The sequence below is a fragment of the Mandrillus leucophaeus genome, unplaced genomic scaffold, assembly GCF_000951045.1.
Source record: "Mandrillus leucophaeus isolate KB7577 unplaced genomic scaffold, Mleu.le_1.0 Scaffold4, whole genome shotgun sequence".
In the NCBI taxonomy this organism is placed as follows: Eukaryota; Metazoa; Chordata; class Mammalia; order Primates; family Cercopithecidae; genus Mandrillus; species Mandrillus leucophaeus.
This window is the reverse complement of record NW_012104253.1, coordinates 12,526,758-12,542,777: the sequence shown is the minus strand read 5'-3', so window position 1 is coordinate 12,542,777 and position 16,020 is coordinate 12,526,758. Positions and strand designations below refer to the sequence as shown.

At 48.6% G+C, this 16,020-nt stretch overlaps 1 protein-coding gene across 3 annotated transcripts in view; it reads left to right on the top strand.

The window, feature by feature from the left end:
• The window catches only part of SLC24A4 (solute carrier family 24 (sodium/potassium/calcium exchanger), member 4), a 189,426-nt gene that overhangs the window by 1,122 nt on the left and 172,284 nt on the right, over positions 1–16,020 (top strand). For 2 of the 3 annotated variants that reach the window (XM_011991759.1, XM_011991758.1), the window contains exons 1-2: positions 1–324; positions 2,226–2,336. In XM_011991759.1, coding sequence (XP_011847149.1) covers positions 195–324; positions 2,226–2,336 — 241 coding nt within the window. In that variant the 5' untranslated portion in view covers positions 1–194. The remainder of the gene's footprint in view (positions 325–2,225; positions 2,337–16,020) is intronic. The other variant, XM_011991760.1, reaches the window with a different exon arrangement.

Below are 16,020 nucleotides of genomic sequence, written 5' to 3'. Positions count from 1 at the left end.
GCGTCGCGCGTCCCCACCTTCCCAAGGGGCTCCCCCGCAGACCTCGCCCGCGGGACATGAGGCTTTGGCCCGGAGCTCCTCGCCGCTGAGCCGCGCACCTACTGCTACAGCTCCAGCGCCGATCGGCCACTGATTGCACTGCGGCGGCTGAAGCTCCCCATCCTCTCCCAGGGACGGCACCAAGGCGCTCCGGCATGGCGCTCCGCGGGACCCTCCGGCCACTCAAAGTTCGCAGGAGGCGAGAGATGCTGCCGCAGCAAGTCGGCTTCGTGTGCGCGGTGCTGGCCCTGGTGTGCTGTGCGTCCGGCCTCTTCGGCAACTTGGGTGGGTGCTGGTACGGCCCCCTCTTCCTGGGGAGTTGGGGGCTTTGGCTGGGGAGTCTCGGGGCGGCTCCGAGATGTTTCCCCCTTCTTCCTCGTCAGCTTGGTCCCAAGGGTTCATCCAGTCCCCTCCCAGCCGGGCAGGTAGAGCGCGCCCAGAAGGGCTGATGGACGCTCTGGGCGGTGGCGCCGGTTCCCCTGAGCTACGCGCGGCCCTTGGGGGCTCAGGACGCGGCTGCAGGTGTGTGTTACTAAGACGAAAGCAAGAACCGCTTCCGTCCCGGGAGTGCGCCCGGAATGGGCAGCGCAACTGCGGGGTGCAGGCAGGATTCTCTTGGTCTGGGGTGAGCGAAACTGAGTGGCTTTCCTATTCTGCAGAGCCGCAGGAACTGCCACTGCGTCTCGCCCCTGCCCTGGTTCAAAGGGGTCCCTTGGGTGCCCTGAGGTGTTCTTCCCCAACCCTAAAAGCGTTGGGGCAGTCTGCCGCGGGGGATTGCTGCCATGTATCAGCATCGCGTCTCTCAACTCCCCTTAACTCCTACGGAGGGAGAAGGCGGGCGTATGGAGTCTCGACCGGTGCCCCCTCCTCCAAGAGGGATTTGGGAGTAGCTTAGGCTATGCAAATTTCAGGTGGAGCGGAAAGAGAGAAGGAACTAACCAAAGAAATCTGTTTAGGGGGATGTGACCCCATGTGTAACCTTCAGGAGACATTCACTTCCCTAATTCAGGAGACATTCACTTCCCTAATCGGCTCATTTTGAGTTGGATGCTGTGAACCTTTTAGTTTCATTTTTTTTTTCAAATGTAAAAAAACAAAAGAAATGCTGGTGATTTAAACACCAAGACATAGAGGTAAAGTGGATGGTACCTTCTTGAGCAGTTAGAAAGGCCATCAACATCCAGAGACCATTTAGAGGTGCACATGATAGGTAAAATCGAGTGGAACTTGATTAAAGTTTTCGAAATAACTGCCTTTTGAAACCTGCTTTGTGATTTGAGGATGCAGGGTTAAAAAGTGGCTCTTTCCAATGAGACCCAGGAAGGTCATTTTGAGTATCTTAGTACCTGGTGCTTTGCAATTGGGCACGTCAGTGGTTTTTTTGTTTTTTGTCCCCGCCTCCCCCCCCCCAAAATTACACACCAGAAATAACAACATACCTAGAGGCTCTTAGATGTCAGCATTATGGAAGAGGTATCATTACTCAGCTGAAGCAATGAGCATCAGGAGTGGTAAATGAGTACTTTGAAGGTCTTAACGTGAGGATCATTTTTATTTGCTGAATCAGGAATTACCTTTAGGAGTTTAAGTGTGTTTGGTTGTGGGCGTCCACGAATTCTCTCTTGCTCAGTATGACCCCTGGACCAGCAGAATCAGCCCCACCTGGGAGCTTGTTAGTACAGAATCCCAGGTCCCACCCCAGACCTGCTGAATCAGAATCTGAATTCTAACAAGATCCCCAGGTGATCTGCGTGCACATTCAAGTGTGAGGAGCACTGGGCCAGACCGCGTCAGCCATGCCCACCTGCTTGCTGACTTGCTATTCATTTGGAGTTCCTCCAGGGCAGGGGCCCTCTGAGAGTGTCTTTTACTGGAAGAACACCTAAAGGGCCACCTATCTAAACTGTTTGTTGCACCTATGAGGTGCTGAGACCACCTCAGTCTTGGCCAAGGTCAGGTCACATGCTGACCCATCTGGGACTGGAAACAGTGAGCTAGATCCGGGAAACAGACCATTGTATGTAAGCAGGTTATATTATACTTCCAGTCATCCTATCAGATCCTAAAGGTGGCTCCGAATAGGCATACAGGGCAGTTGCTGACATAGACACACAAATATAAGATCATTTTGGAAATGCAGCCATCACACTGACCTAATGGTGTCTGTGACTTATTTTCCAATCCAGGGCACAAAACAGCTTCAGCTAGCAAACGTGTCCTGCCAGACACGTGGAGAAATAGAAAGCTGATGGCCCCAGTGAATGGGACACAGACAGCCAAGAACTGCACAGATCCTGGTAAGAAATCGATTCTTCTCCACCCAGTCTACTAAGGCGTTTGGCCTGACCTGAAGATGGTGCTTATGTGGGCGGTTACAGCCAGAGCTGAGAAAGGCGGTTTGTGGACCTGAGTGGGAAAGGGTGGCCGTGAGGTGTTGAAAGGTAACATAAAGACATTCGTCAATGGTGCTGCTAAGCAACTCAAGTGCTTTCTTTATCCAGCAACTGAAAAGGTCACATTCAAGAGTTTAAAAATGTTATTTTTTGTTCTCACAGTGTTCCTGAAGGCTAAGTATTTTCCCTGCTCTCTTGATTTTGTTTGCGGTTCGAGATGTCTTTGTTTTCTTTCCCTTTTGCTCACTGTATCCATTACTGGAGCTCTCGCAGTGGCAGATCCAGCTGCTGTGGCAATGGTGCTTTGAGATGGCCCACCAGGGTCCGGGCATGCCTGGGCGGCCGCAGGGGCGGGATGCTCTGGGGTGCTGCAGCCGTTTCTCTCAAATGGGAGTCTGCAGGGTGTCATTCAGCCCTGGAGACTGATCCTGCTTGCCCCGTTTTGATGTTCTGCTTCACATTTTTCTTGGGGGTCTGAGGCAGTAGAGACCCAGAGGTGACATCTTGTCTTTTCTCCTGCCACAGACAGGCTTTGCTTAAATGAGTGAAGAAAATTCTCAGGAGAAGAGAGCGTAGTGGCAGAGAGCAGAAATCACAGCCACTGCCCAGACCGCAGGCACTTCTATGCTTGAGCTCTGGCTCCAACCCTTAAGGTCTTTGTGAGGAGGATCTGGGGGGATGATACATTCACAAGCCCTTAGGGAACTGTGAGGTTTTAATACAGATGGCTTTGCCACTGAGTTGCTGGGCAGATCACATCATCTTTTTGGATCTCTGTTTTCTCACCTGTAAATGGGCAGAATAGTTACCTGTTGCAGGGTTGTTGGGAGAAACTGGGAAGGCTCTGTTTGGGACTGGGTATAAAGGGAGATGAAACTCCAGGGCAAAGTAACAGGGTTTGATGGGAGTCCGCATGTGTTTAATTGTCATACTCTGTGAGGCAAGTCTCATCCCCATTTTATAGGTCAGGAAGGATCGAGGGAGAAGGCACAAGTTGCTGAAAGTCAGAACTCATAAGTGGTAAAGCTGGTTTGAGAGCCTAGGCCTGTGTAACTAAAACCTTTGGTTGGTTCCCTGTGCTTAGGAGAGGGCGACCTTCTGTCAAAGTTTTCATACTGTTTTTTTACGCTATCAGTTTTCCTGCCCTCAGATGCCTTCTGAGAAGTCCACCGGGAGGGACGTGGTGGTGGACAAGCGCAGGCTTGCAGAGAAGTGCTGGGATTAACTTGGAACCTGGGGGATTCCTCCTATCCTGGTGACCCAGCAGGCAGGGGTGTCATCCTGTCATTCCCTCCCCCAGGGTGTCTCCTCTCATCAGCCAGGCTGGTGGACGTGTGGGCCAACTGACATATGGCAAGGGTCATTGGCTGTACACTGAAAAACATGTGTGAGGCCAAGGTTGGTTAATGCCGGGGGCCGTTCCCACCCATTCCAGGGACCAGAAATGCTGGAATTGGCACCATCTGCATGGGAACCCTTTGCTACTCTGGATAAAGAATCAGGGTTGGGGGATGTTTGGGTGGTTTCAAGCTTGCTGGTGCCCTTATCGTGGGTTGGCCATGCCCCTGCCGTGACTTCTGTCGTACATAGCCTGAGTATGTTGGCTTAGACAGGGATCCCTTTCTTATCATCGAGTTCTCCTCTGCCCCACTGTGGGCTCTGTGTCTGTCTTCAGCTGTCTGATTAAAAATCATTCAATTAACATATAAAGTGTCTGTTCTATTCCACAGGAAGGCCTTACCTTGTCCCTTTTGTGGAAAGAGAAGTGGAGGGAACTTGACAATATCTTTAAAAATGGTTAATTTTTGCATTATGCTTTATGTTGACTGTTTCCAGAATACAGCCTGGCCCATAGGAAGGGCTCCACAAATATGAGTGAATGATGGAATGAAAGTGCATTTTGATGTATCTCACATTTTAATCCTTATCACATTTTTGCCAAGACAAGATACATGAAGCTCAGAAGTTTAGTGGCTTCCTAAGATCTCTTGGGCAGCTGGAACATACTGGGGTCACCTGGATCCAGGTGCCAGGCCTCTCCCTTGTATTGCACAGTCCCCAGCTCTCCTCTCAGGCCAGATGGGGGCTGTGGCCGGCCTTCCCTCCGAGCATTTTCCTCCCTGGCCTATGAGAATCTCTGCCCCCTTTTCATTTCACAAGTCTGTGTAGCAAGCACCTGGTGTGTGTCCAGCTCTATTTTGGACATGTAGTGGGGAGTATAAGATGCAAGCCCCTGTCATTGAGTTGCTTATACTAGAGTAGAGAGGGCAAGATCTCAACACAGGGAAAGCTGGGTGACATTGACGGACTCCAGAGGCTTCCCAGTGAGCAGCCCTGCAGGAGGCACTGCAGGTGCACAGAGGAGGATGAGCTTGTCCAGTGTCCTTCTGTGTAGCCTGGGGGACTAGACGAGGCAGGGATATTTAGAGTTGCCATGACAGAACTGGGTTTAGCAGAAATAGAAATTTAGTGACTCAGTAACTGGCAGTGTGAAAACAAAGATTACGAGGTGTCAATTGCTGTTTCTCCATCTCTGGGCTCACTTATCATCTAGCATGGGAAGGCGGTTACCACTGGCCCAACCTTTTGTTCTCCCAGACTCAAATATGCTGAGGCTGAGCAGCTTCTGCAGAAGCCAGAAAGTTCTGTTGGGTTGAGTTGGGCCGCATGACCACCCTTGCAGATTGATCTGGCCAAGGGAGTGCTGGGCCCAGGACTGGCTTAGACCTCGGTCATAGGCTCCATGCCCACCACCAGAACTCCACCTGGGAGTCGGTGAGGTTGGGCACCTGGAGAGCAAACACTCAATTCTTACACCTCTTCACCCTGGCCTCCCATCCTGGGGCTTGCTGTGATGAGGAAGGCTGGATTAGAGCTTCAAGCGAGAGTTTCAGGCATGTGACAGATGCTGCTGTCTGATGGCTGCCTCCCTTCTGCACAGTTGGTGGGGTTTCCTCATAAAGAATTGCAGGGCATCTTGCCTCCTCTTCAGGCTTCTGCTTTAAGCTTGCCTCCATGATTTGGAGGGCACCTTGTCCAGCTCTGCTGGGTGAGGCCTTTCAGGGATGTCAGAAGATGGAGCTTTAAGAGCTCTCTCCTGTGCTAAGGCACCACTTGGAGTGGGTGTCCCACAAACAGGAGCCCACGTCTCCGTAAGAACCTCCAGTGTGTGTCTTTATGGCCTGTGCCTTCTCATGCTCGTCTTTACCTGTGAGAGGAAGAACTTTGTTTTCCAAAAACATGAATGGGACCCTGCTCTAGTCTTTCCTGAAGACTCTACATGGAAAATGGACTCTGCCCAGGGTTGTATCCCCAGATCTTGGTGTTAGCATTTTGATCTCATTATCTGTGTTTCAGCATAAGTACCAGCCACCACCCTTCCCTTCCCTTCCACCTTTATCATCCTGTGTTTTTTGTTTGTTTGTTTTTATTTAATTTTGTCACTCTGTCACCCAGGCTGGAATGCAGTGGTGTGATCATGTCTCATGGCAGCCTCTACCACTCTGGCTCAAGTGATCCTCCTGTCTCAGCCTCCCGAATAGCTTGGACCACAGGCTATTTTTTTCTATTTGTTTTGTAGAGGCAGGGTTTTGCCATGTGGCCCAGAGTGGTCTCAAACTCCTAGGCTCAAGCAATCCTTCTGCCCCGGCCTCCCAAAGTGCCAGGATTACAGGCGTGAGCCTCCGTGCCCTGCTCCCTGTGTTGTTTTTATGTTTTTGTGACATGTGTCACTAACATAACTCACTTCATTGCTGGGTGTCTACCCTTGAGGGCTACCTCTTTTGTGGCCAGAAGAGCTGTTTTTAATCCTGGCTGCATATTTAGATCACCTCAAGAGCTTTATGGGAATATTTTGAAATGTCCAGGTCCCACTCCCAGAGTGTCTGCTTTCATTGGTTCGGGGTAGTGCCCAGGAGTCGTTACTTTTTAAGAGCTCCCAGGCAATTTCAGGATGAAGTCAGAAGTGGTGCTCGCTGGCCTGGAGACCTAGTGCTCAGCGTGGGAGCATCGCCTGGGAGCGTATCAGGAACGCAGAGTCTCAGGCCCCCCGAATCAGAATTGGCATCCTGAAGAGATGCCCAGGTGGCTCTCTGGGCTAGAGCACTGCTGGACACTTGGCACCGGGCTAGAGCACTGCTGGACACTTGGTAGGTGTTCAATAAATATTTGAATTTCAAACAAAAACAATTCAAACAAAGATTTGAATGTTAACACTTATTTAATGGAGCCATTTTCCTAAAAACCATTTTTTTTTTTTTTAACGTAGGAAAGATTTTTAAAAATCTGCTTTATTTTTCTCAATGATGTCTGTGGAAAATTTATAATTAATTTTTCCCTAGAGATCTGAAGGCAAAACATGGGCCTCTAGGTCTTAGATGTTTATTTTCATGGCCTGTGCAGAACAAGCACTGAAAAAGGGAAGTAGGTCTCTCCATGCCACATGTGTGATGTAGGAACGAGTGGCAGTGACTCTGAGTCCCTAGAGGACTATCTTAGCTCAGGCTACTTTAGCAAAATATCATAGACAGGATAGCTCAAACAACAGACATTTCTTTCTCCTGGTTGTGGAGGCTGGCAAATCCAAGGTCAAGGTGACTGGTGAGGGCTCTCTACTTGGCTTGCAGATGGACACCTTCGTGTGCTCAGAGTGGCAGAGAGAGACAGCACACAGTCTCTCTTTCTTCTCTTATAAGGGTGCTCATCCCATCATAGGGGCCATACCCTCATGAACTCGTCTAACCCTAATTACCTCCCAAAAGCCCTACCTCCAAATACCATCATATTGTGAGTTCAGGCTTCAAACTGTGAATTTGCGGGGGACTCAAACATTTGGTCTATATAAGGAACCAATGAGTTTCCACACATCTGGAGTATTTGAAGACGGCTGAGAATGGAACCTCGTGCTTCTCAACCTTGGCCTGTAAATGAAAGACACCAGGGGGACTTGAAAAACACAAATGGCTGGGCCCAGTCCCGACCTGTGAAACCAGAAGCAGTGACAGCTGCATTCTGTGACTGACTTTTGGAGTGTCTGGGAACCATACTGTTTCTGTCCAGATCCTCCAGGATGGGCTCCTACTTGCCATTGGCACCTTCACAGGCTTTCCCTGGTCACCCAGTCCAAAGTAGCCCTCTGAGTCCCTGGCTGTCATGGCATCTTGTTTGAGCTCCTTGCAGGTGTGAATTCTTAATTTTATTTATTTACTTTTTAAAAAATGAGACAGATTCTCACTGTGTCATCCAGGCTGGAGTGCAGTGGTACGGTCTCTGCTTACTGCAGCCTTGACCTCCCAGGCTCAAGCCATCTACCCACCTCAGCCTCCTGAATAACTGGTACTATAGGCACATGCCACCATGCCTGGCTAAGTTTTGTATTTTTAGTACAGACGAGGTTTTGCCATGTTACACATGCTGGTTTCAAACTCCTGAGCTCCAGCAATCTGTCTGCCTTGGCCTCCCAAAGTGCTAGTATTACAGGTGTGAGCCACCACAACTGGCCTGCAGGCACTAAGTCTATCCATTATTGTATTATCTGCCTCCCCTAACTAGACTATAAAGGGTGAAAGCCTTGTTTGCATTTTAAAACCATAGTATGTGCCTCACTTTTTCCGTCTGTAAAATGAGGGTGATAATTACGGTTGATTCTTGAACAAACCTGCATAGGTCACTTACATGTGGATTTTTTTTCTGCCTCTGCCACCAACCCCTCCTCTTTCTCCTCTCGACGTGAAGATCATGAGGATGAAGACCATTAGATAATTTGCTTCCACTTACTGAATATATTTTCTCTTCCTTATATATTCTTAATAAAATTTTTCCTCTAGCTTACTCTATGTAAGAATACAGTGATACAGTGTGTAATACATGTGACATATATAATATGTGTTCAACAGGCTGGGTGTGGTGGCTCACGCCTGTAATCCTAGGACTTTGAGAGGCCGAGGCAGGCAGATCACTTGAGGTCAGGAGTTCGAGAACAGCCTGGCCAATATGCTGAAACCCCCTCTCTATTGAAAATACAAAAAAACTAGCCAGGCATCGTGGTGCACACCTGCAATCCCAGATACTCAGGAGGCTGAGGCAGGTGAATCACTTGAACCCGGGAAGTGGAGGTTGCAGTGAGCCGAGATCGTACCACTACACTCCAGCCTGAGTGACAGAGTGAGACTCCATCTCAAAAAAACAAAAAACCAATATGTGTTAATCGACAGTTTATGTTATCTGTAAGGCTTCCGGTCAACAGTAGGCTATTGGTAGTGAAGCTATTGGGGAGTCAAAAGTTATATGCAGGCCAGACACAGGGACTCATGCCTGTGATCCCAGCACTTTGGGAGGCTAAGGCAGGAGGATTGCTTCAGTCCAGAACAACAGAGGGAGACCCTGTCTCTCAAATAATTAAAAAATTAGCTGGGCATTGTGGGCAGCACTTGAGATCCTGAGCAACAGACTGAGATCCCGTCTAAAAAATGTTACACATATTAATAGACTTTCAATTGAGAGGGGGTGGCACCACTAATGCCTGATTTATTCAGGAGTCAAATGTACCTCCACCTCAGAGGATTGTTGGAATGAAATGAATCTAAATACCCATCAGCACTTAAAACACCGTTTGGCCCAGAATACATGCTCAGACACTAGCTTCTCTCTGTTGCCACTCTTTAATCTGCTCACCCCGAAGATGATATAATGCCTGTGTGTGTTAAGTACTGAAAATGATTCGTCAGTTGAATTTTCTGAGGGCAAGTTAACAAGCAAACATCTTGCAACACATTTATTCTTTTCTCTTCTGGAAACAAATTTGTTTGTTTGTTTTTTATCTTCGAAGGATTTAGGATGCTGGAGGATGGCCTACCTTGTAGAACGTGCTTCTAAATAGAAGAATTTTCTTGTGTCTTGACAGGCGTTATTTTATATTTGCCTGCGTAACTGGGATGGGCATGATTTCCCCTCTCTAACACTGCCTTCATCCCCAACTTCTGGGTTTTTTAAAAACTTTTTTTGGACAGAGTCTCACCCCCTCACCCAGGCTGGAGTGCTCTGGTGTGATCTTGGCTCACTGCAACATTTGCCTCCCAGGTTCAAGTGATTTTCCTGCCTCAGCCTCCTGAGTCACTGGGATTACAGGCGCCCAACCACCACACGTGGCTAATTTTTGTATTTTTAGTAGAGACGGGAGTTTTGCCATTTTGGCCAGACTGATCTCGAACTCCTGGCCTCAAGCGATCTGCCTGTCTCGGCTTCCCAAAGTGCTGGGATTACAGGCGTGAGCCACTTCTCCCTGCCCCACTTCTGATATTGAATGTTTTTTTCATTCTCCACTATGTGACCCCTATTGTTTTGGGTTTCCAATGTCCTGTGCCCCATTTGGGGCTTGATTTCCGCTTGTTGTTGTGGGAGGGATTTAAATCTTCCTTTAGAATTTGCTTTATTGTGTGTGGTTTTCCTTCTTCCAAATACATCTTCTGAGATGCCTGAGCTATATGTCCACAGAAGAAAGGCTGGGAGAAGCGGGCTGGTGCAGGGTGCTAAGGAGGGTCTGAAGAGAAAGGTGCTTTGTAGCATTTCGGGGGAGCAGAGGATGCAGGCACTAGATGGAGAATCTTTGGTCATCAGCTTGCTTCTGCTCCACCCTTACTTTTTATTCTGTACCATGCCAGTGTAAGGGCAGTTGTGGGAGGGGAGAGGGTGGTAGAGTCTGGTAGGGGTGGGACCCTGAGCACAGGAGCTGGCACTGTGGCTGGGCTAGGAGGAGGTGAGATCATGAAGCAGGTACCCTTAGGGGTAGGCCTCTGTAGACTCCCCTGTGTGGGGAGCAGAGTTGGAGAAAGCACAAGAAATCAAGAGAAGGACGAGGGGCCTAGAGCTGCGAAAAGGACATCAGGACAAGTGGGTGGGGAGGTGCAGTAGCCCTGGTGGCAAGAAGTGTCTGGATTCTGAACAAACATCTGTTGGAATGATGCCTCGGTGGGCTTGGGAGACAAGTCACACATCCACATTTCAAAGTCGTTATGTAAAAGCAAATTTTGAGTTAGAGAAGCAAGAATTGGATTTACTACTGTGGGCAGGGAGATCACAGTTCCATGCCTTTCCCAGACAGCAGGGGCAGGATGTCCAGCCTGGAGAGGGCCTTTCCTGAGAAGGGCAGCCTCCAGAGGGCCAGGCAGCTTCTTGGGGAAACTGTCACCAACCATACTGGACAGCCATAGGCTGGCACAGCCACCAATCTGATTACAAACAGAGGCTGAGGAAGACGGCACCTGGCATCACTGTGCCCACTCACACCTGTTTCAGGGGGTGGGGTGGAATGGGATGTTATAAAGTGGATCAGTGGATTGGGAGCTGAAGGTCTGCGTTCCAGTATCAGTTGTGCCCAGATCCTGCCTGCTGGCATTTAGTGGCTGTTCTCCCTCCCTCCCTTTCTTTCTTAGCAAAAGGAAGTTGCGCTGGATAAGTACAAAGATTTTCAGCAGCCAGAAAAGGCTCCTTCCTGTCTGTCTGTCTGTCTTGGAGATGGTAGTTGGACATGGTGAAGGCAGACGCGAGGGTCTGAGTCCCAGCTCACCACTTACTGGCCATGTGACCCTGGACAAGTTACATAATCTCGCTAAGCATCAGGATTTCTCTTTTGTAAAATGAGGATAGCAGCTCTTCTTACCTGTCTCACAGTGCTGCTGTGTGACACCACATGCTGTATGGAAGTATTTGAACCATACCGAGCCGGTGGTGGCTGCCATCATCATCATCATCATCATCATCATCATCATCATCATCATCTTGGCTAAGTCCAGGGTACCCTGTGTTGGGCGCTATTCTAAGCACTTTTCAAGTGTTACTTGCTTCTCGCAACAACTCTGAAGGCAGGTGCTGTCCTCAGTTTGCCAATGAAGTAAAAGAAACCCAAACTAGTCCAAGCCACGCAGCCAACAAAAGGCAGAATCAGTGGTTTGTGTGTTTTTAATTAATAGCTTTATTTTTCAAGCAGTTGTAGGTTTATAGAAAAACTGAGCAGAAAATACAGAGTTCCTCTGTTACCCCTCCACCCTCACAGTTTCCCCTATTATTGATACTTTGTATTAGCGGGTATATTTGTTACAATGATGAGTCAATAGTGATACATTGTTATTAACTAATGTCCACCTTTTACATTAGGGCTCCCTCCTTGTGTGGTACATGCCATGTTTTTTTGTTTTTCTGTTTGTTTTGAGACAAAGTTTCACTCTTGTTGCGCAGGTTGGAGTGCAATGGCAGGATCTCAGCTCACTGCAACCTCTGCCTCCCGGGTTCAAGCAATTCTCCTGCAGCCTCCCAAGTATCTGGGTTTACAGGCATGTGCCACCATGCCCAGCTAATTTTTGTACTTTTTTTTTTTTTTTTTTTTTTTTTTAGTAGAGATGGGGTTTCACCATGTTAGTCAGGCTTGTCTCGAACTCCTGACCTCAGGTGGTCCACCTGCCTTGGCCTCCCAAAGTGCTGGGATTACAGGCATGAGCCACTGCGCCCAGCCCTCATGTGATGGGTTTTGATAGATGTGTGATGTCTCCTATCTACCATTATTGTGTCATACAGAATAGTTTCACTGCCCCCAAAATCCTCTGTGGAGCAAGATTTTAAATTCAGGTGGTCTGAATTGTGATTCCTATATTCCTTACTGGTAAGTATTAATAAGTGGGGTAGAAAAGACAAACTAGAGATGGGAACTTCTGTAGCAGATTCCAGCCTGTCACTGTCTGAGTGCCCATCTGAGAAACAGAGAATGCCCTGTCCACGGTAGCAGCAGACACCTTTGTGGGCTGTGCTTCTTGGTATGTTTCTAATACCTATTTGTTTGCAATCAGAAGTTTTTTTGGCCTCATCCACATGATCGGGGCTATCTGCTCCCAATCTCTCCTCTTTGCTGGGCCATCTGCTACCCCCGACTTGCAGATTCTCCGCTCTTGACGCGGTGTGGCCCACCACAATCCAGAGAGCGCCCACTCGGCTTCCTCTTGAACCCTGAGGAGCATTCCTCCCTGAGTTAAAAATGGAAATTATAAAGCATTGCCATTTGTTGCCTTGGGTGAAAGAGATCCAGCCGTTCGACGTAACAGAAAAGTTGAATGCTTGAAAATGGATTTTTTAAATTTAACATTGTCCATTATAGAAGAGGCCTTTGGAACATGGCATTTTACTAAAAAGGAATAAAAATAAATGTGCCGGAATAATTTACTGCTTCTTCTGAAAAAGCAGTGGGTGTGCTCCTTGGGAAAGGAACAGAGGTTACTGTGTGGATGAGAAGCAAAAGAGTTCCCTGCCCATGGGTTCTTCCCATGGAGGTGGGAACAGATGTGGCTGCTGGGTTTCTGGACCTACAGCTTCCTTTGCTAATTCAGCACAGTGCATGGCTCCAGCCCTGAGACTCCTAGTAACTGCCCAAGAAATTAAATTCAACGTATACTTCTTAAAGTCCACACACCCTGTACTGTACTAGGCTCTGAAGCTGGAAGGGACCCAGCCCCTGCTGTCAGTGAGCATGGGGAAGACAGGCCAGGGCTGGAAAACCAGACCAAGCCACCTGCTGCAAATACCACGGTGGGGGGTCTCCCTAGGGAGGGTGCCACAGAGGAAAGAGTGTGGTATTTCAGGGCAAGGGTGCCCTCCCTGGAGAAGACCATGTCTGAGCCTGGCCTCGAAGGGTAGGTGGAGGCTGTGGAAGGGCATTTAGGCAGACAGCAGTGTGCACCTGAAACTGCTCCCTGAGAAATCGCAGCATCACCTCCCATACCTGGAGGAACACTTGCTAGCAACCACTGTGTCTTGCTCATTGGCTGTCCGAGGGGAAAGCGAAAACAAACACCTCCTAAGATTACCAGGCACAATAGTAAGTAATTAGGCTTTGGGGATTTATCCAGGAGTCCGTGCTCAACTAGGGCTAGGGCTGGATCAGATTACTTGGATTTGTTTTTTTTTTAAGCATGGGGAGGGGGTGGCAGTGATGCCTGGGAGATGCCAGCTACCTGCGCTGGCCCAGGGGGAAGTTGGCAAACTGGTTCCCAGTAATCCACAGTTGGGGTGGTCTCCCCAGTTAACAGGCTGTGCTTGGCTCAGTATTAGCTTATGGCAGATTGCGATGATAAGAATGTAGGAATTTGCCATTCTTTCCCTTCTTGCCTTTGAGCTCCTTGAGTGCAGGGACTATGTCCTCTAGGTCCTTGGCTCTAGAGGTGAGACCAGAGTCAGGCATAGACTCAGCTTACAGCAAATGGTGACTGGATGGACAGAGTCCCTCATCGTACCCATCAGGGAGCTGTGCTCCCACAAAAGTGACTCCTGTCTCCCTGGCTGCCCCTCTAGCCTGTCGGTGCCTTGGGGAAGATCAGGACACCCAGAAGGAGTTGTGTTAGAGCTCGAAGAACACGGACCCTGGAGCCAAACATCTGGTTTGCAGTCCTGCCGCTGCGCTTGCTGTATTTCTGTGACCTTGAACTAGTGACCTTGCCTTTTAACCCAAGGAAAGGGACAGGGTGTGTTTCATTCACTGATGTATTCGCCTGCCACTCAATAAAAGTGTGTGTGCATGTGAGTGCTTGTACACGTGTATGTGCCCCTGGAGGTCAGATGGCACCATTATATCAGGGTTCTGAGCACTGACTTGTGTTAATCTCTGTAAGGTGCTTACAGGAGTGCCTGGCATGAGAGTGAGCGCTATACAAGGTGTTTTTGTTTTGTTTTTTTTGTTTTTTTTGTTTTTTGCAGCTGCAATTACCTATTAAAGAGAACTTAAATTGAAATATAACTTCACAGCATAAATTTTCAGAGCTGCCCTCTGATAAAGGCTGGAAGCTGAATTTTATAAGTGCAACACTTGCTTCATTTTGAATTAAAGTTAAAAATGAATAGTGGAGCTTATATTTGCTTGTTCTTAATTCTTTGAGGACAAGAAACTGTAGACCCTTTGCATGGCTGACACCAAGAGATGACCCAGATCACATGGGGCACAGCGGTATACTCACTGTGATTGTTCCAGATAAAGTCCTTTCTGTTAGTGAGGTGGGACCTGATGAATGAGAGCTGGAATTTGGAGAGTTTGCATTCTGGCCCTGACACAACCTGATTATGTCCAAGTTATTCTGCCTATCTGAGCCTTAATTCCTGTCTGTGAAATGGGTGTAATGATGATGTGGTTTGCCCTATAGGCTTTTAAGGATTAAGTGCAAAGTGCTGTGCAAATACGATTACTTTTGTTTGCCTGAGTGTAATAGATGCTTAACTCTTTGAAGACATCTCTCCTTTGTGAAATAGAGGACATCAGTTATTTGGGGCTTTTCAGAATTGATCTATAAAATCGCGAGTAGGATTTGGTGAAAGCGTGGTGCTTGGCTAATGTGGTTGATGCAGTTCCTGCCTAGGATAGAAAGAGAAAGGCCGCTCACACCCCCACGCCAACGTACCAGCTTGTATGACCCTGCCGTTGGTTTATCTCATTTCACACTACAAATGTCTGACTTTGGATTCCATTGTACCTGCCAAGTTCAGGGATGGCTGGGCAGATCCCACAGCAGCTTATTCAACTCTGTATCTAAGATATCTGTTTATTAAAACAAATGCATTTATGAAAACAATCACCCTACTTAGGAGGCCTGTTGGGGGCAGTCTCCCTGACCTCAGGTGGGAAGCCATCCTTGGGTTTAGCTCATGGCAGATTGCAATGATAAGAATGTAGGTATTTGCTATTCTTTCTCTTCTTGCTTTTGAGCTCCTTGAGGGCAGGGACGATGTCCTCTTTGTCCTGGGCTTAGAGGTGAGACGGGAGTCGGACATAGACTCTGCTTACAGCGAATGATGACTGGATGGACGGAGCCCCTCGTGGTACCCCTCAGGGAGCTGTGCCTCCACAGAAGCAGCTACTGTCTCCCTGGCTGGCCCCTCTAGCATGTTGGTGCCTTGGGGAAAATCAGGACACCCAGAAGGAGTTAAGTGTTAGAGCTCAAAGATCGAGTTGCTAGATGCATGTTGATTGAGCAACCCTGTCTGCTGGTCCCAAGGGGAAAAAAAAAACTGTCCTAGATGTGGACCCGGCCTCCAGGGAGCTTCCATTTGAGTTGACGGGATAGGAATCCACAATGCTAACCTGTAATATGTCGGGGAGTACACAGGACTGCAATCCTGGTGGTAAGTAGAGGAGGGACGAGTTAAGTCCCCGATGTCAAAATCAAAGAGGGCGTCCCAGCAAAGGTGGCATTGAAGATGGGAAGGTGTGGCTGCTGAAGGCTCACGATGGAGTAGACACTTGGGTAGCAGCATTCTAAGTGCTTTGCACACATCACTTCCTTGATCCTTGTGACAGTCCTGAGGGTAGATGGCGGTGGGGTGTTGTTATTATCATACCCATTTTACAAAAGGTATGAGTAAGGCACAGAGAGGTTTGATAACTTGCCCAAGGTCTCCCAGCTCAGAGCTGGCAGTGTGAGGATCTGAACTTGGGCAGCCTGGCTCCGGAGCCTGTGCTCTTTGCCGGGGAAGGAGGAGGGTTCCCCTGGCTGAGGGAACGGTTGGCACGGGTGGGTATGGGTGGCGAGTCATCCTGTAATGTATGTTGGAACCAACCAGT